The sequence below is a fragment of the Talpa europaea genome (genome assembly GCF_964194135.1).
Source record: "Talpa europaea genome assembly, chromosome: 7".
Lineage (NCBI taxonomy): Eukaryota > Metazoa > Chordata > Mammalia > Eulipotyphla > Talpidae > Talpa > Talpa europaea.
Window position 1 is genome coordinate 2492934 of NC_140074.1, and position 24713 is coordinate 2517646.

Sequence of the window (24713 nt, forward strand, 5' to 3'; positions counted from 1 at the left end):
TTAACGTGAGAAACAGCCATTTAAAACACCCAGCACTAAGCTGGGACTCCGTCGTGGAAGCGAGACAGTCAGATGATCAGAACTATTAAGTCGTGCCCCCTGGACCACCTCACTTGTGCTAACTCATAGGCCGCGACGTGTAGGCATTGCTAAAATGAAAACAGCGTTAGTGGAAAGTAAGATTTTTCCATTCAAAAAGGGACAAAGAAGACGGCCAGAAACCTCGTTTGAAGGCTAGGCCTAGCCATTATTCTGAACCTGGGGTCCATGAATGGGTTTTTAAGAGGCCTGCGGACTGCAGAAAACCCTACGTGAAATTTTGTAGATGTGAACTTTGGTTTCAGTAAAATTCTCCAAGGAATCGGTGACCCGAGATGGATTTTTAAACACTGAGCGAATGAACAAGGCTGGGTGGGGTTTGAATGGGGATCCTGTAGGCGTGAGGGCTGCCGGCGAGCTGGCTTTCTAGGGCTGTCTCTGCAGCGCCCTCCTGGAGATGCCCTCCAGTTCCTACTTGACCGGGACAGTAGACGAGACACTGTTGGGTCTAGGTGTTCCTTCTGAGGCCCAGCAGTTGGTGTCAGGCGGCGCCCTGTCTGATGGGCAGAGATGTTGGAGGGGCTGTGCCTGAAGCTTAGTCCTGAGGAAGGCTTCCGAAACCTCGAGAAGAAGCTGTTGCATTGCACTGGGAAAAGCCATTGAAGGAAGGTCGGACAGTCGCAGGAACAAGGCTGGAGGCTTTTTCTACCTGGAAATAGGGAAGTTCCGAGCCCGCCTTGACCTCAAGCATGGCTTCTGGGAGCCTGTGCTTCCAGCCCGGCATTCGGCCCGTCAGACTGGAGCATGGGCCCCGCGCTTCAAGGAGGAGCAGGAGCCAAGCAGCTCCCGGTTTTCGAAAGGCCTCTGTCGTGTAAATAGGAACAGCAATCTCTCCAAGTTATTACCCTGTTAGCAGGTTGACAGATATGTGCAAATTGTGACTCACTGCTCAATTTGGCACTAAATTAATGTCTTTCTGCGCCGCGTCTGCTCAAGTGTAAACTCGTCACCACTGCTGTGTTACTGCTTGTTTGCCTATATTCCAAAGGTAAAAATTAAAGTAATTTGATCCTGCCACAGAACGGAGGGAACATATGGTGGAAGTGTAGGAGGAGAGCTCGCTGTTCCTACCTGGCCTCAGCCCTGACGCCCGGGGTGGGGGAGGGGGGGTGCACGCAGAGGGGAGCTGCGGGCACAGGTAGGGGGCAGCCACGGGCCAGGAGGCCGCCTCCCGACCTCCTGCCAGCGAGGTGGTCGGCAGCGGGCCCCCTGCCTCCCTGCCAGCCGGCTGAGAGAAAGTGTCGGTTTTGTCTCCAGCTTTTGAATTTGACATTCGAAGCTTTCCTTATTTCTGTCAAGTCACTGGTGGTGGATTGTGTTTTAAAGCTTGGGTCTATTTGAAAATGAAATGTTTTGATTTTCACTTCTAGGATTTAGACATTGTTTTCCTCAGTGAAAGATGCAGCTGACTTTCCCTCTCTTTTTTGGCAAATACATGATGTCACCTGTAGAAAGAAAATTTGCATCTCCTTTATGTTAGGCATGTGAATAAAAAACAGCCTCCTTGAAATTCACTTTTGCTTAACAAAATCTTTGCATTGAGTTTGCTGAGCTTCTCTGAGATCACTGGTTGAGGGGAAAGCCAGGCCTTCCCGCTTTTCTGTGTCGATGGCCGGTATTTTTCCTAGGAATTATTTCTCTTCTGCCCTGCCTTCCTTGACAAATAAAGATCTCATCAATGAAAGAATTCGGAAAAGCCGAGGAACACTCTCATTGCTGCCCACGGAGAACTCCAGCCCTTGCTAAAAGCCGGCACAGTCGGGCCGTGGGCTCGGAATCCTAGAAATCCGAACTTGCTTTTGGGCCTCCTCACTTAACCTTCCACATTCCCCTATTCTCTTTGCCTGCTAAAGAGAAAGTTTTCCAGAAAGTATTTTGAAGCCTTCAAGGTGAAAGGCACGAAGGCGGTGGGTGACCTGTGATGTCGCCTTGTGCCGGGGCCTGCACAGCCATTTGCATTCCCCCGTCCAGAGCTCTGATGGCGATCGATGGAGGATGGGCTCCAAAGGACAGCGCCGCCCCCATTAGCATACACTTAGCAGTGACCTCCACTCCCTCCGGACAGTGGATTTTTCCTTCCTGCTGAGTCTGAAGTAACTGGATTTCAACCGCACACACAGAGTCAGAGGAAAGTGTGCAAGTAGTGTTTCCAGAGACCCCTGGTAGCTCCTGGCATGAGGTTTGCCACGCGTCTGCCATCAGCCAGGGATGAAAAATGAGTTACTGCCCTCCTTTCTCTGTCTTCTCACCTTCTCTGTAGAATTTAAGCTGAGAGCCAAGGTTGCCTGTAGCGAAGCCATAAATCCGGAAGGGGACCGTGGGAGGACGTGTGGCGTCCTCGTCAGCCCGGTTCTCAGCCTCTTTCCTAAACCACCACAGCAGTCAACAGCATGGGCCTTCCTTTCAGAGAGACTTCTGTTCTTTCAGAGCTAGTCGGGTGTCTGAAGCGATAGCCTCATCTTCTGGTCCTTTTGAGAGACAGAAGAGAGCTGTTGGGTACTGAGCTTGTGAAAGCCACCTGCGGGATTGAGTATCAACCTCACCGCAGCCTCCTTGTCTTCTGGAGCGGGGCCCTCATCACATCTCTCCTCAGGCAGCTTCGCGCCAGTCTCTGCTGTCATCCCTGTGTGCCACTGCCCTGCTAGAGCCCCTGCCTTGCCCACCTGAAGCTTCAAGGGGACCATAGCCTTCTCCAAGGAAGACCTGAAGGGCCTCCCGACTTGCACAGCTGACAGGGTGATGTTCACCTTCCCCCAAGAGGCTTTGTGCCGCCCGCGGTCTCACATGCCCTAGCTCTGGAACGAGGTTTAGAATGGAAATCTCTTCATGTTGGGAGTAGAGGCTAATCTCCCTCTTCCCCTGGAGAATATAGCTTTTCTGTGTTCCTGCTCTAATGGATGTGTAATTTAATTTGTCACTTCCAATGCATGGGAAACCCTCTGAGTCCTCACTGGAGCCGTGCGTCCCCTCTGTGCCCATGCGGTTATGACGAGCACAGCGGCGCAGGTAACTTTGCTCTGAAAGGATCGGAGCTGACCCCACTCACTCAGTTAGGGTCAGCCTTGGCGTCTTCACCGTGAGCCACCTCTGGAACAGAGGATTCGTCCTCGAATCAAGGGCGTCTTTGCAGACTGGGCCCCTGATGCACCAACACGAGTATCTGGGTTTTTAAAAAATTTTTTAAAGATTTATTTACTTATACAAGAACTGGGGTACAGGCTAGAGGCGCGGGAGGGTGAGAGGATTCACCAGAGACAGAGCAGAGAGCAGAACAGGCAGATGGACTGAAGACACTGCTGAGGGGAGCAGTGGGCGAGACAGGAGAGGTCTGCTGCGCCATGTGGGTAGCTCCCTGGCCAGCCGGGAATTGAACCCGTGCTGCAGAGGCTGCGCACAGCTTTACAGCGCTGCACTCAACCACTGCACTGCACCACTGGGGAAGCCCAACATGAGTATTTATACTTTGGAGTCTTGGTGCCAAACACCACGCGAGGTGCTTAATGTCACTTATCTCAAAAATGATTAAACTTTCAGAGGTTCAGGTTGCAGGTGGGCAGGAGAACAGAGGGCTTCCTCAGAGGGGTGTCTTGAGGGAGAATCAGAGCTGATAGATTACCTGATGTAATCTGACTGACTAAGTGAGTAGGGCAGGGTCCGGGTTAGACTGTTATAGGCCCATAGAAAGCTCCCAGGTGAGGGCTTCCCGAGCCTCTGTCCCAGCCGTTTGCCGGCACGCCCAGAGGTTTTAGAACGCAAACACTGAACACTGAATACCTTTTTAAACAAAAATCGTGATATAACTTCAGTTAGAGTCCAGCTGGGAAAACAGGAATGACTTCAGTATTTTTTTTTTAAAGATTTATTTATTGATGCATACAAGAGCTGGGGTACATGCCAGAGGTGCAGGGGGTGAGAGGACTCACCAGAGACAGAGTGGGGAACAGAAGAGGCAGACTGAGTGAAACACACTGCTGAGGGGAGCAGCGGGCAAGACAGGAGAGGTCTGTCGCGCCATGTGGGTTTCTCCCTGGCCGGCCGGGGATCGAACTCATGCTGCAGAGGCTGTGGATTGCTCCATAGTGCAGTGCTTAACCCCTTGCGCCACCAGGGAGGCCCTGACTTCAGTATTTAAACCTGAAGGAATTTAATCCAGGAAGTTGATTGTTCAGGTGAGCGATTCCGGAGATGCCAGGGCATGGAGGGGGGACAGGGGTGGTACACAGTGGGGCGGGCACTGCCTAGACCAGAGGACATGCAGGGATTGAGGGGAGTCTCTGTATAGACTGGGGAAGGGGGGAACCTCTATATGGACCAGTGGACTTGGGCTCTATCTAGACCTAAGGGAGGGGCAGGAAGCCTCTGTTCTTGGAACCCACAGGTCAGGAAGGTGACAGCAGAAATCTGATCTCCTATAGAGGAAAGTCAATAGGCCACCCTCTGGATGGAAAAGAAAACTGGTGTGAAAAATACAAATACCAAAAGAAACCACGTCCAAATAGTTGGCTCTGGGAGGCAAGAGGAGGGATGGGGGCGTTGTACTCATTACAAAAGCCTGGTAATCCCATCCTTTGCCTTCTTAAAAATGTTTCACATTCATAAAAACTTAAACCGAGAAGAGAATTCTTTGGTGCACCCCGATGGATCACCTCCTTGCCTTGGTTCCGGCTCAGACACGTGTGTCTCTCCCCAGGTACGTGGACGACGTGATCAGCCGCATTGACAGGATGTTTCCTGAAATGTCCATCCACCTATCCAGACCCAATGGAACGTCAGCAATGCTTCTGGTAAGTTCTACATGAGCTGCTTGTAGGGACGTGTGGAAGAAAATTGGCCTAAAGATTAAACCTCAGGTGCTGTGTTGTTTCTAGAATGTCTGTCGAGTGGGAATTAAATGCTGGTTCCATGTGAATGGTGTCTCTCTCCACTGGCATCACTTGGTAGAAGTCCTGCACCTGGAACCCCGCTTTCCAAAGAAATTGCAGAGTGTCTCAGGGTTAACCAGAGAGGAAAGCTACTGCTTGGTGTTTTTGCTGAGTCATTTTATATTGTCCCAAAGACCGTGTTATATTGTCCCAAAGACTGCAGTCACGCCCAGCTCCTGCCTCCTCCCAAAGAAAACACCCTCTTAAAGCAACCTAGTTCTGCAGGAAATCCTTTCCAAAGACCATTATATACCTGAGGCCTTGTAGCTGACTGCTTTGGGGTCTGTTGTTTCTTTTTTTTTTTTTTTTTTTTGAAGATTTATTTATTTTATTTATACAAGCACTGGGTACAGTCAGAAGCGCGGGAGGGTGAGAGAATTCACCAGAGCCAGAGTGGGGAGCAGAACAGGCAGAAGGACCGAAGGACACTGCTGAGGGGAGCAGCGGGCGGCAGGAGAGGTCTGCGCGCCATGTGGGACCCTCACCCGGTGGCTGGGGATTGAACCGGCACTGCAGAGGCTGAAGGCAGCTTTGCAGCCCAGCGCTCAACCGCTGCGCCACCAGGGAGGCCCAGGGGTCTGTTGTTTCTGACCCTGGTTTGCTCTGAGCAAGCTGGTGTCTGTGTGAACTCAGACACCTGCATAGCAGAGGTGCTGGACTGTGAGTGATGAGAGGAGGCACAGGCCTTGGCCACAGGCAGCCTTTCTGATATCGTGCATGTGGACAACCTCCAGATTCTGAGGGGCCCCACATTTTACAGAAGTGGTTGAATAAGAGTGATGGTTCTGAGCTCAGGATCCAGCCTGGTCAGTGCCATTGCCGGGGTCTGGCGGGACGCCCCCTGCATTTTGCTTTTGTAAAATTTTGCAATCAGCCATTTCTGCTGGAGGAGATGCTTCCACTCAGGCCTTTTACCCCAGGGAACAGGCTCGCTGTGGGCGCGTGTATGTTTTCTCTTTAAAAAGGGGATGATGTGGGCTTGTTTAAATGTGTGATATTCATTTGTGAGAAAAAATTAGTGTTCAGCTGGGTAATGTGCTACTTTAATATTCCTTCTGTTAAGAAATACAGTAAATGAGATAATACAGTGTCTGTTAATAGAAAAGAAACCAATTTGTGTCTGTCTGCAAAACATAAAATATTTTCTGCCTCGGTTAAACAAACAAATTGTTTAAATTTTAAGATCCTCTAAACCCAGCAGTGGAAACATAAATCCTGCTCTCGGCATACTTGACAGGGACCAGAGAGTTAATGAAGAAAAAATGAACGCGTCCTCAGTGAAATAGGTTTGCTCAAATTATCCCTGGGTCATTGAGCTTCCATTTCATGATGAAGGCAGGACTTTGGCATTGAAGGGAATGAGCCTGGAGAACAGATCGTAGGCAAACAGGCCTGAGAGATTAGTTACTTCCGCCTGAGAAGTGGGCTTTGATTTCAGTGACCTGCCGGCCTCATCTGCTTTCTCACGGAGCTCCTGTTTTCGTAGACGGATGAGAGCATTTAGTGGCACAGTCCAAGGGAAGAATCCCATTTTACCTGGCTCCTCTTTACTCCTCTGAGTGGCTGCTTCAGATCACCTTGTACCCAGCCAGCCGGCTGTTATTACCGTTCTTGGGTGACGCGGGGTGTCTCCCTAAGGTGGTGCTTGTTTATAAGAGCAGTGGGTGATCGCCTTCAGAGTCACGTTGCAGGTGGATAATCGGAACCTTTAACACGCTGCTTTACCGGGCTTTTACTCTTGGAGGATGGCGTTAGCTGGTTGTGGGCCTCTCAGCCACTGCTGCTTCCTGGCCCATCTGCTCTGTGGTTCTGGGAATGCTCACTTGGGCAGGGGCCAGGATGCCCCTGCTACCCTGGCCGGTCACCTGTTCCTTCTGACTTCACAGGAAGGCTCTGGGGCTGTCCTCTGGGGAGTAGGGTGCCACTGCAGGGGGTGGGGGGGGCAGGCAAGGTCTGAAGGGATTCTTTCTGGAGATCAGTATTCAGCTGAGAAGAGTGGATCCTGAAAGGCTTGGGGAGTGAGTGCGACTCACCGGGAGAGGCCGTGAGGAGCTGCGGAGGCCAGCAGGACACACTGAAAGGCTCTGCTGACATCTCCAAAGCCTGAACTGCACCTGTGCTTTTTAATAAACTGGCTTTTTCTCCTGAGTCAGCCAGGCTTCCTTGAGTGCAGTCAAGGAATTAACTTGGGCAAGAAATGCATTCATTTTTGTCTCTCTTTTGCTTTGTAATAACACCCGATGCTCACAGACCCGAGGTAAAGCTGACGTGTGAGAGGAACAGACCCTGGCAGCTCCTTCGGGCACACCAGAGCCAGGAGGTCCCATGGCAGCGCCTTCCCTCCTGTGCCTGTGCTCAGGAGACCCTGGAGAACCTGTAGCTGTCGGGGCATAGGGGATCATGCCGTGGCAGCCCCCTTCTCCAGGAGCTGTGTGCTGCGAGGGGAGGAGAGGCAGGGTTGAAGAGGCGTCGTGCGTGACGAAAGGGCATCTCTGCACAGCCTCATCCCTGAACCTCCTGGACCTCCAGCGGGGAGCACCATCACCTCCCTTTCACGTGTGAGAAAAGGGAGGCGGCGGCCTTGCTCCTGGACATGCAGCCACACGGCCTCTCAAGCCAGCTGCTTCCTGCCCAGTCTCGGCTTGTAGCTCTGATGGTGGCCGGGAAGACTGGACCGCCGCGCGCCAGCCTGTCCACTCGTCCCTAAGGTGTTTTTATTATGTCATGTGATATGTACAAAGGAACACACAGGACGCAGATGTCGGCCGTACGCTTAGTGATGAACCCACGAGCCCCCTACTCTGCTTAGGGACACACGGCACCTAGGGCTTCTCCAGGCCCTCCCTCTCCACCCAAGTCACCGCATCCTGACCACCCTCCCTTGCTCCCCTTTGAAATGCAGTTTGTCTCCGTACAGATCCCTAAATGTGGGTCATTCGATTCGCTGACTTCTGAACGGTGTAGACACAGGCTCATGCTTAGCTGCGCATGGGTCGTGAGCATCGGGTGCCGGGCAGTCTCTGCCCTCTGTATGTCCCTGCATGCTAGGCCAGCTGCGGTGAGCCTGTTTGCTCTCCGTCCCCAGGCGGTCCTGCCGAGAAGCGTGAGGGCCCCGCGTGCATGAAGACCTGTCCCCGGGCCCGGCCTGTCAGCAGCTCCTGCACCTGGGGAGGCAAGAAAACAAGGGCGGGCTTGAGAATGGACACTTTTCAAGGTGGCTGAGCCAAAGTGGTCTTCCTAGAGCGCTGACAGGAAGGCCTGGGCCAGTGGCAGCAGGGCTTCTGCGCCCATCAGAATGCCCGAGCCTTAGCTTCTGCTTGGGCGCGTGGGGCCTGGAAGCACAGACGTGCACCCACCACACGGGAGTGGGCACGGGCCCGGGGAGCAGGGGGGCAGGACGGACAGGCGCGGTGCGTGTTTGCTGAGTGAACACGCAGATGAATGTCTGTCTTTCATCTGTATCCATTTGTCCATGTTGGCTGCAGCAGGGGCCTGCTCCTTGGAGAGCGGGAATTGTCCTCGGGGACTAGTGTGACTGGAAGCTGCCCAGCCCTTCTTGCCATGACTGCCCTGGCGTCTCTTTGAGCCGTGGCCGCGGGCGGCAGCCTGCACTGCGTCCCGGCGAGAAGGCTCGACTTGGCGCCTCTTACATAAGCTCCCGCGTGTGACTGGCTCGCCCCGAGCCGGGGGCTGTTCTGGTGTTGTGTAAGTTACCAGCTCGTGATATAATAACTCCTGTTTCCGTTCTTTGAAGAGATGAGCTCAGCCATCCAAAAATAAATCTAGCTGTGTTGATATTTAGTTTCAGCTAATCTACCGCCTAACATCCCATTATTAATTTTCTTAAACAGTCAAAATATTGTAAGAGCTTAACTGAGTCAGAGACTAGAACAAGCAGCTGGCTTCTTCGGCGTTTTAAATATTAATCTACAACTTTTGACGGGTGCACTAGGTATAAAAATGTAAGAAACAAGAGGGAGAACGTCAGCCTTGATATTTGAAATACACCTTGATATTTTATACATCAATCTTTATTTTATATTACCTGATTTACAGCAGATAAAACTCACTTATCCATCTTGTAAAGACATTTTGGCCGCCCTTCAGTTTTCCGAGCGCTGTCCTGCCTTGCTTTTGAGTGACACGGCTTTTCTAACCACTCCGACGTATGCTCTCTTTCCACCCTCCCGCGCTGCGAGGCAGGGAGACTGCTGCATAACCGAGTTGCTCAGCTGCTGGGCCCGCCTTTCTCCCGCGGCTTAGTCGGCCTCATGCTCTGAGAGGTCTGGGGGTCTCCAGCGCCTTTGCAGGGATTGCCCCTTCCTGCCAGACAGTGCAGGAGTTTTGATTCACCGGCTCTGGGGTAACTCTAGAGCCTGAGCTCCACAGCTCAGAGGCGGCCCGTGGAGCGTGTTACGAGAACCACGACGTGCCCACTGTGCTCTTGGCGATGTGGCACAGGCCAGGTACAGGCCAGACTTTTAGGCGAGTCCCAGCTCTGGCATCAGGGTCTTTATGGGCTGGGTAGCCAAGGCATTCTGGAGAGAAAGGAACGTCCTGAGCGCTGTTCAGCATTGACCGAAGTCCCAGCGCTCACAGCACCTGCAGCATAGGATGGATGGAAAGGGAGTGAGGACCAGCCAGGAGCCAGGAGGCAGGAGGGCTGGAGAGGGGCAAGGGTGCTGTGGGGAGGGAGCAGGGCCAGGGAGCAGGCCCTCTGGAGAAGAGACCTACCGGGTCTCGGGCCGGGTCCCTGAGCGGCAGCGCAGGGCCAGAGACCCCCGCTGGAGGACAGTTAGTGTGTTCAAATTGTAACAGGGTGGTCCCCAGGAAAGGGGGAGGTTCCAGGTTCCCTGCCCCACCCAAGGGAGGGTATTGCTGAGCAGGGAGAGAAGAAGCTGCAGAGGAGACTGAGGAAGGAAGGAGCAGGATGGAGCTAGAAGGAGCCCTGGAGGAGGCTCATGGAGCCGAGAGACACGTGAAGAAACTGCGCTTGCCTTTTGGTCGTGGACGGGGTGACACAGATGTGGGTGAGACCCGTGGGGAGGTGACCATGGCAGCTTTTATCTTGATGTTGATTTTGCTCTTTTCCTTCCGGGCTTGTCTGGTTGTTTCTGGCCCTTTTCTGTGGGTCCCCACTGGAAGATGCTTTAGACTTGGGGCAGGCTTTGGGGCCTTGCTCTGGGCCGATCCCATATGGATGGACTTTTACCCACGAGGGGACGGGTAACTTTGGGTGCTTCATTTAGAAACTAGACCCTTTGCCTTTCCTGCATTGTTTCCTAGTTTTATTAAAGTTCCTTCCCATTAAAGTCTCATATGTTTTGTGTTGATGCGGCGGATGGCAGAACCCATTAGGAATAGGCAGGTTTGCGGGGTTTGGGCTGCCCCTCTCCCTGTCCTATAACAAAATAAAAAGCAGGAGGCTACATAGGCGGGGTCCCAGGAGCTGGGAAGAGAGGCCGGCACAGAGGACAGGGGCCCGGGTAGGGCTGGGAGTCGTCGTTTTTCGTAATTTAGCTTCTGGGGTCTGCAGTTGAATTGATCGTAACTCCTGATTCGCGGCACGCTGTCGTGGACCCAGGCATGGCCCCAGTGAACACGTGTGACCTCTGCCCCCCGCCATGAGCTGGAGCACTGTCAGCAGCCTGCGCTCACCCGTGAGGGCCCCCCAGCCCTGCCTCTGCCTTGTGGGGAGCTGCTGTCCTTCCTGCCCTTTTTGAGGGAGGCTTTATTTTTCTTTTTTAGAGTAAATCTTTTTTTTTTTTAACTTTTTAAAATTTTTTTACATCGTTGTTCATTTTTAACAATACTTGCTTCCCCCCACCCCCTCAGGTGCAGTCCCCATAGAGTTTCCTTCCCCCGTGCACCCGTGCACCTTCCCCTCGGTCCCCTGTGCTCCTCCCTCCCTCTTGAGGGGGCTTTAACACATGTACACGAATCCCCAAGCTGTGGGTTCCTTCATTTTGCTGTTTAAGTTCATTATTTTTAAAAGGTGTCCTATGTTGTCTGCTGGGACTTAATTTTTCCATTCCACATTTTCTCTTATTAAATTTTATTTAAATTGTTGGTTTAGCTATAGCTTATTCATTTGCTGATGTGAAATATTCCATTATATTGGTTGTATCCTAATTCGGTTATCCACTTTCCAGTCAGCAGTCATTTGATGTGTGTCTGGCTTGCTCGTTCTGAGCAGTCTGTTCTGAGCACGCTTGGCCGTCTGTGTGCCTCGGTCACGGGCGAGGGCCCCCCCCGAGCCCCCCTATGGGCGGAATGCGGGTTTCGGGCAGTGCTTCTCGGCGGAGGGTGGCTTGGTCTCCCTGGAGTCATTCTCAGTTACCTCGACTTTGGGGATGGGTATTGCTGGCAGCTCGTGGGGAGAGACCAAAGGTACGACCAGGCCTCTGGCTCCAAGCAGAACAGCCCCCCACGCGGAAGAGCCACCCACGCAAAGCTAAAGAGCCAGGGCTGAGAACCCTGGCTGAGGGCAAGCAAATGTTTACTTCCCAGGAAAATGCCAAATAGTTTGCCAAATAATACAAACTTACACCCCCTAGCAGTTCTGAAGCAGTAAAACATTTCTCCCAAGCATACAAGACTTAGATAATAACTTTTGTTTTCTGTCAGGAATTTCTGAAGACCAGCCAGTGCTGAAATGCTACAGCAGTCACTGTAAGCTAGCCCCATGTTTTACTATTTTATCACCAGGCAAAATATTATTGAAATTCTTTGTTACATGATTTTTGTAACAATGTCATTGTATAAGACTTACAGGAAACATCAGTTTTTATAGTTCTGCTTCATTTTTTGACATAAAACTTATTTTACCCAAGCTGATTCCAAGAAACATTTGTTCCCAAAAGTCAGATCCACTCTTTAGGGGAACAGTTTTCAAGTTATGGACCAACGATGAGGGGTTCCAGAGACCCTTTTGGGGTATTCCCAAAGCCAAAATTTTTCCCTTTCTCACGCTCATTCATTCACAGTTTTTCAGTGGAGTTTTCCAAATGATGCCATCACTCTGTCACCTGTTGGCTTGTCTTTTAAAATTGTCTATTTCATTTCCAACATGGCTACTATTGACAGCTGTATCCCTCAGACACGGAGTTCCCTGGGGTCTTCAGTAACATGATCAGAAGTTTATCCATGATTAAAAATGTTGAGGCCAAGAAAAGTGAAAAAAGGCATGTGGGACATTCTGTAGGACCATGAGCTCGGCTTCCCCAGCAGTCTGTGGGGTGCGGAGGTGGGGATGAGGCGGCTGACAGCCTTCCCAGCAGCTTGGATCCCGATCTGACAACACCGAATGCAAAAGAACACTTTTTATAAAGCAATCTGAAGGATTTGAAGGTGGTCTAAATTTCAAATGAAATCAAGGAATTGTCAGCAATTTTGTTAGGTCATAGTTGCCTCATCTTTTATAAAACAAAAGATCTGCTTTTTAGAGGCGGAACTAGATGTCTGTAAGGGTTGAAAGGAGTTTTGCTTTAAAACACCTCTGCAGAAGAAGTGTGTGTGGGATGCCTCCTTGGCGGCGTAAAAGTCTCAGCACTATAAAGGTATCGCCAGTCACTATGGCAAGAGTTTGATCCCCAGCCAGGGAGCTACCCACATGGCGCAGCAGACCTCTCCTGTCTCCCCGCTGCTCCCCTCAGCAGTGTATTTCAGTCATTCTGCCTGTTCTGCTCCCCACTCTGTCTCTGGTGAGTCCTCTCACCTGGCCCCCACACCTCTGGCCTGTATCCCAGCTCTTGTATGCATAAATAAATGCAAATAAATCTTTTTTTAAAAAAAGGGTGGTAGGGAGAAAGCAGATGTGGCAAAGTTATGGTCATCTTTTTAATTAGTGTAGTTATTAAACAGTTGCTCTTTTATGTTTGAAATGTTTCCCATCAGATATATTATGGGGGCTAACTAAATCCAGATCTCTGCTCATATCCTCAAGCTACAGAAAAATGAGAACAAATAAACTACGTGGAAACACAGCTGGAAGACCGAAAATGCCCCCACCCCATGTTATATGTAAGAGCAGAAAAAACAAAACCATCAAATCCTAGTGTGCTCACCTGCATGCTTTCACTGTTAAATTTTACTGCAGGAAAGGTTTTGTTCGTCTCACAAAAGAGAGTACACAGTGTGACTACATAGTATGAAGTTTTAAAACAGGCCAGAATTCAGGTGACTAAAAGGCAGAACACTGTCTGTCCTGAGAGGAACAGAAGAGGTTTTCAGTGGGGAAAGCACAAGGGAAGCTTTTGTGGTGGTGGAATGTTCTGTATCTTGATAGTAATGTACTTTATAGGACTATGCATTTGTTAGAATTCAGAGAATGGTGCATTTTATTGTAGGCAAGTTTTACCTCAGAAAATTTTTAAGCAAACATTAAAATCTACTTAACGCTTGTCTGATTGTTTGGGGGTGAAGTATACTAATATTTGCAACTTTAGAACGTATCCCAAAAGAAAGTGTATCAGTAGATGGATGGATGGGTGTGTGTGTGATAAGGCAAGTGGGAGAACAGAGGGTGGCCACTGCATTCTGACTCAGAGCTGATCACACTATCATTCTTGCAACTTCTTAGATGTTTAAGAGTTCTCCTAGGGCCTCCCTGGTGGCGCAGCGGTTGAGCGCTGGGCTGCGAAGCTGCGCGAAGCCTCAGCAGCGCCGGTTCGATCCCCGGCTGCTCCCCGGCCACGGGAGGAGGGTCTCACATGGCGCACAGACCCCTCCTGCCGCCCGCTGCTCCCCTCAGCAGTGTCCTTCGGTCCTTCTGCCTGCTCTGCTCCCCGCTCTGGCTCTGGTGAATTCTCTCACCCTCCCGCGCTTCTGACTGTACCCAGTGCATGTATAAACAAAACAAACAAACAAATAAATAAATCATAACTAAATAAAAAATACATGCCTCTTTAAAAAAAAAAAAATCAGAAATTATTTTAAAAAAAAAAAGAGTTCTCCTAATAAAATTTAGGAGAAAAACACCTCAGTTCAAGAAAACCTCTTCTCCCAAAGGAAACAGACACCACAAAGCAGAAGAAAACTAACACAGCTCTCCAAACTAATTTTAATATCTCAAGCATTTGAAGAGATTGGAAAAAACAACTTCGAATCATAAATGCAGAAGTTACAAAAGAGAAATTGGCAAAATACAATGAAGACTTAAAGACTTTATTATATCAAGAAACATCGCAGATGTTAAAACTAAATTTTAAGATGTTTAAGGTATAGCCTCCCCGGTGATTCAGCGGGTTAAGCGTAGCACTGTGAAGCTGTCTGTAGCCTCTGCAGCGTGGGTTCGATTCCTGGCCGGCCAGGGAGAGTCCCACGTGGTGCAGCGGACCTCTCCTGTCTCACCCGCTGCTCCTCTCAGCAATGTACTTCATCAGTCTGCCTGTTCTGTTCCCCACTCTGTCTCTGGTGAATCCTCTCACCCTCCCACGCATCTGGCCTGTACCCCGGATCTTGTATAAGTAAATAAATAAATCTTAAAAAAAAAGAAAGAAAGAAAGGCAGTGGTGGAGCAGCATTGTCAAAGTGTGAGTCAAAGATACAGGCTTTCAAGTGTTATGGCCGGGGGAAACTATTTAAAACACAAGAATTCGGTACCTGTTTGCTAATCTTGAATGTGCTCGAAAAGGAGCTTCATTCAGCCAAGAGGTGAGTGAGTGGAGCCAGCCTAAGGCCTGAGGGGGAACCCCACGGCATGACAGGTGAATGTTCTGTGATGTAGCGCAGTGGGAATCATCTAAACAAAAAACAGGAGAAAGCGTAGATAAAAATGAAAGTAGAATGAACTCATTGATTTTTGTCCATGTAATAGAGGAGGGTTAAAGTATACCACTAAAAATCGACAGACGAGATGCTAAAATAGTCTACAAGAAAATGGGAGTCTAAAGGCATTAAAATGTGTATCTATAGGGAAGCATGAGCAGGAAGTAGAATACAGGACACAGTCAGTCCTTGGATCAGTGAGTGAAGAAGCAAAGAAAACGTCGTTTGAAGCAGCACTCTCAGAACCATACAGCTAATACTATACTGTATGTGACTAAAGTTGAGCCCACAACATCAGTCACATCGATACACGTGGAAGATTTTAACGCACACGTTAGAAGCTCCTGGGAAGCTGGTATAAAGTCCGTGTGGAAAGGAAAGGTGCAGGATGGCAGCAGGGGGAGAAGCTGACAGGCGACTGGCCTGGCAGGCCTTCAAGCAGACGCTGAGCCCTGCGGCTAGGAGCATGATCTGGCTCATGCAGGCCCCGCGGGAGAGACCTGCTGGAAACCGACTCAGGACCCGTGACAGTCAGCATCTGACAGAGGTAGCCGCTCCGGCCAACGCGGCCTCCATCATGAGGAGGGAAGGTCTGACACAGCAAAGTCAGAGGACAGCCTGGAGCCCCAGACTCTGGGCTGACAGCCCTAGGAGTGGTTTTTCAAATCTTAAAAATAACAGAGAAAAGGCCAAACCTGGGGTCTAAAGTGAGTTCATCCCCCGCCCCCCCAGAAAGACATAAGCAGGGTAGTGAGCATAAGAAAAGATGTTCAACCTTACCCATAATTACAGAAATGCAGATTCAACGCCGCCAAGGTACCATTGTCACCTACTGGCAAAAATTAAAGCAGCGACATCCTGCTGGGGGTGTTGCCGGTGGGGTGCAGGTTGGCACGACTGTGTACGTGCCTTCTGACCCAGCAGTTCGACTTCGGGAATTTTACCCTCAAGTCATACCTCGAACAGTCGGAAAACACGTGAGTCCGGTGTGTTCATTGCAGTTTGTTGTGACTGCAAAGTGCTGGAGCGACCCAGTGCCTTTGCAGAGGAGAGTGATGAGGGGCTGCATTGGGCCTCCCGGTCCGTGGAGCCCGCCGTTTCCTGGACAAGGAATGAGAAGGGCCTCTCTGCCTCATATGAAGTGATTTCCAGGATTTATTGTTGAGGGAAAAAGCAAAGTGCAAGAGTATATGGTTCCTCTTTTATAAGAAAGAGGGGGATATAAAATAGCCTTCGTCTGCTCTTTGTAGGGGAGGCACACAGCAAAGATAAACCTGGAACAAAGAGGGGGGTGGAGAGCAGGCCGGGGCCTGGGGAGGGCGGGCGTGGGGTGGGGAGAGGCGGCTGTGGGTGTGCTTCTTGTGTAGTGCCGACTTCCAGAACCCTGGCGAGGCTTCACATGCTCAAAAAATACGTCAGTGCCATCGAGGAGAGCAGAATTGTTTTGAAAGGATGCAGATAGAAATAAATAGCCCTAACTGTATTTCAAATATCAATGTCGCCGTGCTTTGGGGGAGGGACACGGCCTATCACGCTAGACCCTTCGGGTGAGAGCCGGAGAACTGAGGCTGGTGCTCACGGGCAGGGCGGCTCTCCTGAGATGCTGCTGTGTTGCGGGAGGACGTCAGGGATGTGGTGAGGGGCCGGGTCCACCCTTTGGGCACCGGGCGTTCAGAGAGAGGAGAATGCTGGGCTCACGCTGGCCGTCGGGTTGGGACTGGAGCAACAGTGTGAACAGACCATCCGTGGACATATATCTGAGATGGGTCCAGACACAGGCACGGGTGTGATTCTGCACGCGTCCTGCGGGCAGAGGAGATGGTGAGGCAGCGAGATGCTGGGAACCAGGGGCACCTCTCTAGTCCGCCCCTTGGCTTTGACATGTCATTCCCACTACCAGCAGCAGGGCTCCTTGGAGAGACGACCGGCCCTGGGACCGGGCAGAGGGTGCACGACAAAACCACAGCCCCGCCGGCTGGATAGCACAGATGGCGCCCACAGATACCCAGCTCAGAGCAGCCCCCTGTGGGGCCACTGGTCCACCTGGGTGTGAGTCAATACAGGACAGTACTGGACAGGGCCCATGCAGCCTGGCCAGCGCTATGAAAAGGTCCGTCCCAGCAGGTTGGTGGCTTTATTCAAATTTTCCAGATGAAAAAACTGACACTCGAAGAGCCTCAAGGCCACAGGGTGGAAAGAAAATCCCAAATCCTAAGTGGCGGGCACTTCTGACCCAGCCTGACAGCCGAACTCAGAAGTCATCCATTAAAAAACAGCCTAGGCCACCCCGTGTGGCCCGGGTTTTCCCCAGAGTGAAGCATGTCTGGGCCTCCCCAGCTCCCCCACGCTGGAGCGGAACAGGGGCCTGAGAAGACAGAGGCGGGATGTTTCTGGGGACAGGGCCTGGTCTCAGTACCTCCTCTGGGCCCGCTCGACTCCGAAGCCTGTTAGGCAGAGCACAGGCGGCCTCTCTGCCTGAGCGTGAACACCACTGCCCTGCCACGCTTCGTCTCCTGAGGCATGTGGTGTTTGTTCCGTGCCGATGGGGTCCTGGCACTCTGTGGGAGTCCCTGTTCTGGTCCCGCGCCCCCCTCTGAAATGGCCTCCATGGTGACCTCAGGGCCGGGGATTTGCGTGGGTCAGCTCTCAGGAGGTGACGACAGACTCGGGAGCTCCCCGAGCCCTGTGGTTCTGTGCGTCCATGTGCTCACGCTCATTTCTGAGGAGGGGTCTCGCCGTAGAAAGGGCAGCTCATCCCCACGAAGGTTACGAGGGCGGGTGCTGGAGTACAGTGACGGGCTAGCGAGGGCGGGAACACAGGCGCTGCCTCGGCAGGTGACCGGGCCAGGAGAGAGGACTCGTGCTCTGGTGGGGGCAGCTAGCCGAGTGGGGGGCAGCTAGCCCTGCTGCTCCAGTGCCAGGACCCCAGCTGAAAACACAGTGCGGGGTACACAGCTCCTGAAGAGGGGGGCCTTGTAAAGGGAGCAGGGCTGGGCGCTCAGGCCAGGGTGAAGCGCTTTCAGAGGTATGCTTGGACTTAAATCCGTTTCTTCATTTTGTGACAGCAGAGGCGGAGGCACTGAGAAAAAAATAGTTACATAGTTATCTTCTGATAAAAGCATGTCCCCTTAGTACTAATTGCTGTTTTCTTTTGTTCTTCCCTATCTTCTGAATACCACTTCCTAGGTCTGTGTGCGCTTAGCTCATCAGCTTCAGCTTGGAGGCAGTGGTGGGGGGCGGCGGTTGGAGCTGTCACGGGGGCCTCTGATCAGGACCTGCCGGTACTGACAGCTGCCCAAGTCTCCCTAAAAATATTTGGTTCAAGATAGCCGTAGCTCAGCCCATGGGCACCTTAGAATATTCCTTGCTGCCCACCCCCCAAAAAACCGAGTATGTCAATAATCATCAAATTCTATCATTTCTAATGATACCTTTTAAAGCCCATAATTCAGATTTCTAGTTTCCCTCAACACATTTCCACTGTCCCCCCAAAGTTGGAAAGCATGTTCAGCCACCCCTCACTCAGGGCTTGTCACGAGGCTGTTGCCTACGCCGCCCAAGCGCAGTGTCAGGGGAGCCAGTCCAGCTCCAAAGTAGGTTCACTGAATGTTGCCTTTAAATTATTTTGAATGCATTATGTGAAATCAATGTCTGGTGGAAACAGGTGGCAGCTACCTTTCCCAGGCAGGATGAAACTGTGTCAGAATTCAGAAGCAGTGAATAAATATGCACAGACCACCACTGTCTGAACTTTCCTGTTTTCTTTTGTCAATGGGCTCGAGTTCATTCAGTGACAACACGGCTGTGTTTTCAGAGCATCTGACCCCAGCTCCCTTGCCCTAGGCCCCGTCTCCAGCCTGACAGTCCCGAGACTTGTCCTCATTCTTGCAACAAAAGCCTGTGGCTCAAATCCTTTGAAAGGTAACCCCAAAGCGCTGGCTCTGGCAGCGAGCCAGCCCCACCTGCCAGCCCCACGGCCACCCCCACTTCCCCGATAGGCTATCGGTCCCACCTGGGTCCTCCCTAGCCCTCTGCCATCCTCCCTCTGCCACCTCCTGTTTCAAAACTCCCCGCTAGCTGATCTCCTGGCCCCTTGTTTCTAGATGCTCCACCTCCACGGCTTCTTCCGCACCCGAGGGTGGCCATTCCCAGGGCGGGTCTCACCCTGCCCGGCTCCTACTCTGGGCTCCGTGTTGCCAGCAAGATAAGCCCTCCTCCGAGAGAGGCCCATGTGGGCTTTATAACCTGGCCTCATCTTACCTTTCTAGCCTCTTCTCCCTCTGCCCTCCCCTGCCGGGGCCTCCCCAGTGCTCTCTGATGTTCCCCAGAGAAACGGGTTGCCATCTGGGATGGGCAGTCCTCTCTGCTTGGAACCGGCAGGCACGTTGCAGGGTTAGCATCTCCGACCCCCAACTGCTAAATGCCAGGAGGTGACCCGCTCACTGTGGGTGAGCTTGAATGGGTCTGACCGGGTCACACAGGGGGCTGTGACAGAGCCTTGCTGGAGACCTGGGCAGAGCGCCTGCCCCGGGCATCACCTGTCACCACACTGCGGCCACCTGGTTACTTAGCACTGCGGCCTTGGCCTTGGACACGGGAGCTCTGCAAGGAAGAAGGCTCTCGGCACAGCGCAGTTTCCACGGGACAGCGAGGCCGTGTGAGTTACTGTGGGTGCTGTTGCTAGAGCAGCAGGGAGACGCGTCAGTACATCCCTTGACTCCCTTGCAGCTTGTCTCGGGCGCGCGCGCGTGGCCAGAGGGAGCCGTTTCTCTCGGTGCCACCGCAGCCAGGACTAGGACGCCAAGATGATGTTGCTCTTCCCGAGTCATTATCTTTGTTCTGAAGAGTTATGAACACAGGAGCCCAAGCTGCTATTTTCTCGAGACAGCGGGTTGTCCTGCTTCAGATTTATACACAGCAATTGAATCTCATTAGCCCGGATTTACACTGCACGGACCGAGCACGTAAATAATTGAAACCTTCCAGAGCTGGGTTAAATCTTCGACTGGTTTTAAAAGCAGTTTATCCTGGTTTTTACTGTATTCCCTAATCCCAATCTTCACGGCTGGGTTTTCCTCCAGTTCATCTTTCCATTGTGTCTGCGGACGGAGGTCCAGCAGCTGCTCCGGCTCTAAGTGACACGCGCAATCCGCGTGTTGGCAATTGAATGAAAGATGAGTGGGCGTTTGCGTTAATATGGCCGGTGGTGTTACTAATTATATAAATTGGATTGAATTTTAATTAAAATTCATTTCACTGATCTTGCTGTAAGTTGTTGCGAGAGTGGATGTCGAGTGTCTCCTCCTCATCGACCCAACTCGTCAGCAAGCAGGAGCCCGACCCCCGCTCCCACGCCGCGCCCGCTTCCCGCCGCGGGACACTGAGCTTGGTCTCTCCCACACGGAGCCTCCTTTCCTCTGCTGCGCAGTGGGGAGGGCAGGGGCCTCTGGGAGGGGTTCCGGGACCCCCCATCAGCCCCCCGCCCCGTTGGCCCGGCTGCGTGCTGACTCCCCGCTGCGCAGGCGTGTGCTGGAGACCAAGCGCCGCGTCGTGACTCCGCGACCACCACCTGTCGCTCAGAAACACGGGGACGGGGAGTCACTTTCTGCGTTTCCACTCAAAAATCCTTGGCCAGGGGCGTGGGGCCTTTTTTGTAATGCTGGATGAGAATGTTCAGTCTTTCTTTCCCCTCAATCTTGGTTTATATTTTTAGTTAAAATTACCTCTTTGCCTTTAAGGACACTACTTACCGCTCATGCTTGTGTTGCGGGGCATCCACACTTCTCCAGATCTTTCCACTGCAGAGGTGTGAGGTGTGACTAACAGAATTCGGAGGAGCTTGGTTGGGCTCGCCTGGGAGGGAACTATCAGGATATCAGCGCCCCATGGTCAGGATCTCTCCCCGCCCCCTCGTTTGCCTTCTTGGCCATCACGGGCTCTTCCTCCTCGTCCCAAAGCACCGCGAGCCCCAGGGCTCCGTTTCTGGGTCTAGCCCCTGCTCCGCTCTCACTCCCGCGGGGTCTCCCACGGCCCTGGTTATAAATGTCTTCTACTTGCCGATGACAGCCAAGACCCCATCCTCCGTCCCCTTCTCTGCCTGGACCTCAGCGCCAGTCCATGCACCTGTTGACGCCTTTACTGGGTCTCTGCACTTGCGCGCGATGGGACATGACCCTGCCACTCTTGTTCCAGAGTTCTTGGAAGTGCCTCTTTCTCTGACACTTCTTCCATAAACTCTGTGGGGTTTTTCCTTAGAAATACTTCCAGAGTCCCCGTCCCCGCTTACCAGCTCCACCCCTCACCCCAGTTCACACCGCCACGGGCCTCCTGCTCCTCCCTGGCTCTTCTGTAATCTTTTACTGTGCTGCTTCCTAAGTCTCCCTTCTGCCCAGGACACTGCCAGCCTCAGGCCTAACCAGGACCTTTCGGGCGCTATGTGGTCTGCCCCCTCCCCCCGGCACTTCCTCTGACCCACCTCCTACTACTCGCGGCTCCTGCGTGCATTGGCCTCCTCACCACCCTGGAGCATGTCTGGCCCACTCCTGCCTCAGGGCCTTTGCACCAGCTGTCTGCTCTGCCCTGGCTCTCTCCTTCACTTGCTGAAGGTTTCTAGGTCTTTGACCACACTGTTTAAAATAGCACCCAGTTCCATGCCTGCCATTCTCACCGTTACCCTGCATTATTTTTTTCATAGCACTTTTCACCAGTGGCATGTTACTATTAGATTGTCGTCAGTCTCCACCCACCTCGTGAGAGCTCCCCGAAGGCAGACGTGGCCCTGTGCACGGCTGTGCTCCCGGTGCTTGGCCTGGCCTTGGCAGAGGGCCCGGAGAGCGTTTGCTGAAGGGACGAATGTGGTACTTGTGGGGGCTCTCCCACCAGCCCCCCGAGGTAGGCGCTGCACAGAGGGGTGAAGTACATTGCCGGAGGCACCTAGCAAATGCATGGCAAAGCGGGGTGTCGCCTTAAGAGCCGACTGAGTCCGGAGCAGGTGTTCTTGCTGCTGCACTACAAGGCCTGGGTGGTGGGGCTGGTTCTGGAGCTGAGACCGCAGAGGTGCCCTGGCTGCTCTTTTCTGTCGTCCTCTGCACGTCCGCATGAGGGTCGCCAGGACCCGAATACAGGAAACTCCCCCTGCGTGTCGTAACCAGGGGAATTGTTAAAGCGAGTCGGGTTTTCTTCAAAGCTTTTTGAAAGAAGAATGGTTCTGCTGAAATTGAATGTGGGTAGGACATGCTCTCTGCCTGTACTTCTGATGTTCCCATTCCATGTTCTCCGCTCACAGGCTTTATCAAATGATTGTTTTGTTGATGAATTTAGTGTGCAGTTGGGACTTACATGTAGATTGTACCTACCCTCACAGGGAGAGAGGATTTTATGGTTTCCATTCATTCTCATTAAAATCAGAACATTTGCATCTTAACTTTTACATCTTGTTCCAGGAATTTTAAGCAGTCTGATTGTATGGAAGTGGGTCGTATTAATTGCAAATGGGCGAGGCATCTGCTCGCTAACGCCGTGTGATTTTTTTTTAGCTCTATTTTGTTTTTACATACGATCTATCGGAGTGATTAAGTGAGGGCTGTCGGCGCTCTGCTGTGGACCGGGATTTTTAGAGACTTAGAATGTAACCATAAAAATGAATTTAAGAGTGAATCTTTAAGAGTTCTTGAACTGGGAGCAATTAAACATCTTAGAGTCGATAGGTTTTATCTCAGGCCATTAGGGAGCCGTTTTCTGTCCATGGTGGTCCTGTCGGGCTGCTGCGAGCCAGGGCCAGTGAGCACCCAGCTCTGGGGCACAGGGGACGGGACACCCTTAACTGCCCTCTCACCTCGGGAGAGGTGGGCAAGAAGGTCACTGTGTATCAGGCTGGAGAGGGTTCAGGCTGTGCCAACAAGCACTTTCTTTCTTTCCTGGTGCCTGTGTCACTGTGGGTTTCTGGGAACACTCGTTGGGAGCCTGATGTGTGCTAATTTCAGGCAGCTCTTGCCACTTTACAAAACTCAGAACAGCTGCCTTCCTTGCAGCCCTTTTCAGAGCCTGGAATGTGTTTGTACCCCGTGTCTCTTCAAGAGGAGGAAGATGTAGCCACCATTTCCCCGATTCACTTGACCCCAGAGCCCTTTTTGTGGACTATACTTTGGGAGATGTTGCTGGGGGAACTTCCCAGATACCTGTTTTCAAACCAGGACTGAAGAAGGAATCGCTGCTGCCGAGTCGCGATGCCTCGGGTGGCGGTCTCGGCCCAGCCATGGCACCATCTTGGATGTTTCATTTCCAAGCCACTGCTGACTGGCCCAGGGGGCGGGAGGGAGGGCAGAAGGAAAGTTGGGGCCTCTGCCTAGCAATTCATTTCAATATTTGACTAAAAGGGGGAGGTGAGCGTTTGGAGTGAATGACACAGTCTTCACGTGCGTGGTTTCCTGACCCCGCTGTGGCGCCTGCTACCTGGAGGGCTCAGTCAATATTTGTTGCATGAATAAATTGTTAAGTGCTCTGAGGCCTTTGCAAAAAAGATCTGATGTTGATATACCATCAGATTCTGCTTCAAATTCATTGCCAAATGTATATAATCTTTCACATCTTCTAGAACCAAAGGTTAAAACACTGAGAACTTTTCTTTTTCTGTAAATAACAGATGTCCTTTTTAGACAGAAATATCTTCTGTGTGCCACAGAGCAAATGCTCCTGGGCATGGTGTAGAGAGGATTTGAACCCACGGAGCTGAGCCTTCATTCTGTCTCTCTTGGAACCAGTGACAGGCAGCTGACAAATGCAAGGGATGTCGTCAGCTACTTTGGAACGCACCAGAGCTAGTTAACTCCAAGAGGGGTGAGATTGTAGTTCGGAGTTGACCTTGATCTCATTAACCTCAGGCATCTTATTAACCTCAGCATCAAGGTAGCGGCGCGTTACCTGTCTCCCAGCCAAAGTCCTCCTGATGCTTAGCAGAATACGACTTGTTGCCCAAAGGAAGGATCACTTGCGCACTCTTAATATGGGGAAATCATTTAGAGCACTTAATTTGTGTTGACTTTTTATTGGTGCACTATTGCAATTAAGTTAGATTAATGAAAGGTAAATTCCAGTCTATACTTGAAAAAAATCTCTTGTAAAGATCCTAATTAGGATGTGTGTTTATTTAGCCTCTCATGGTTTAATTGCATCCCATCTTGCTATTTACAAACAGGCATCATTAAAGAATAATGAGTGTGTGAAGAGCATTAATAGAGCGGCAGAGGAGGTAACTGGAGGTTGGGGGCAGGGGGAGGGACAGGTGGGAGTCTGCTGGGCTGTGGTAATTTTGAATAGAGGAGAAGGCAAAATGCTCCTCTGACCCAGTCCAGGAGGGAGGACAGAGCAGACATTATGGGGGTGAAGGCTTATGCTTTGGCTACAGAGTCGAGCCGCTTTTAATTTGTGGCTGCGTTGCAATCTGCAGAGGTCAGCAGGCACGGGCAGGGTCGGAGCTGGTGCTTTCTTTTCAGCCCTGCTTGCTGGACCTCCGCCCTTCAGCTCCACAGGGATTCCCGGGTGCTGACAAGCTACCCAGGGATTGGGACTCTCCTTGCATGGGTCAGCCCCAATCCCTTCGGCAGCCCTTTTTTCATTTTTTTTTTTAATATCCTAATATTTAAAAATCTTACTATTGGCACCCTCACTATTCTCATTCCAACTTTATATCATCTGCAGTCTTTCCTTGAAGTTACAAAGCAATTTTGTCCTTTTGAGATGGATCTTCATTTCTTATAGTCCATTCTAAACTGGTCCAAGGGCAGAAAAGCTGAATTTCCAAATGGGATAGCAAGAAGCAGAGGGAAAAACAAGACAGAGATGGTGATAATAATATGTGCTTGTCATTTTTTGTCTGATTCTCTAATTCTTGACATAAAATGAGCTTTTCTTATTAATAAGGAGCAG

General features: G+C 51.5%; 1 protein-coding gene across 2 annotated transcripts in view; it reads left to right on the forward strand.

The window, feature by feature from the left end:
- The window catches only part of MED27 (mediator complex subunit 27), a gene marked incomplete at its 5' end in the record, with an annotated part of 159652 nt that overhangs the window by 102095 nt on the left and 32844 nt on the right, over nucleotides 1-24713 (forward strand). For both annotated transcript variants that reach the window (XM_084236091.1, XM_084236092.1), the window contains one exon: nucleotides 4790-4883. In XM_084236091.1, the coding sequence (XP_084092217.1) occupies nucleotides 4790-4883 (94 nt within the window). The remainder of the gene's footprint in view (nucleotides 1-4789; nucleotides 4884-24713) is intronic.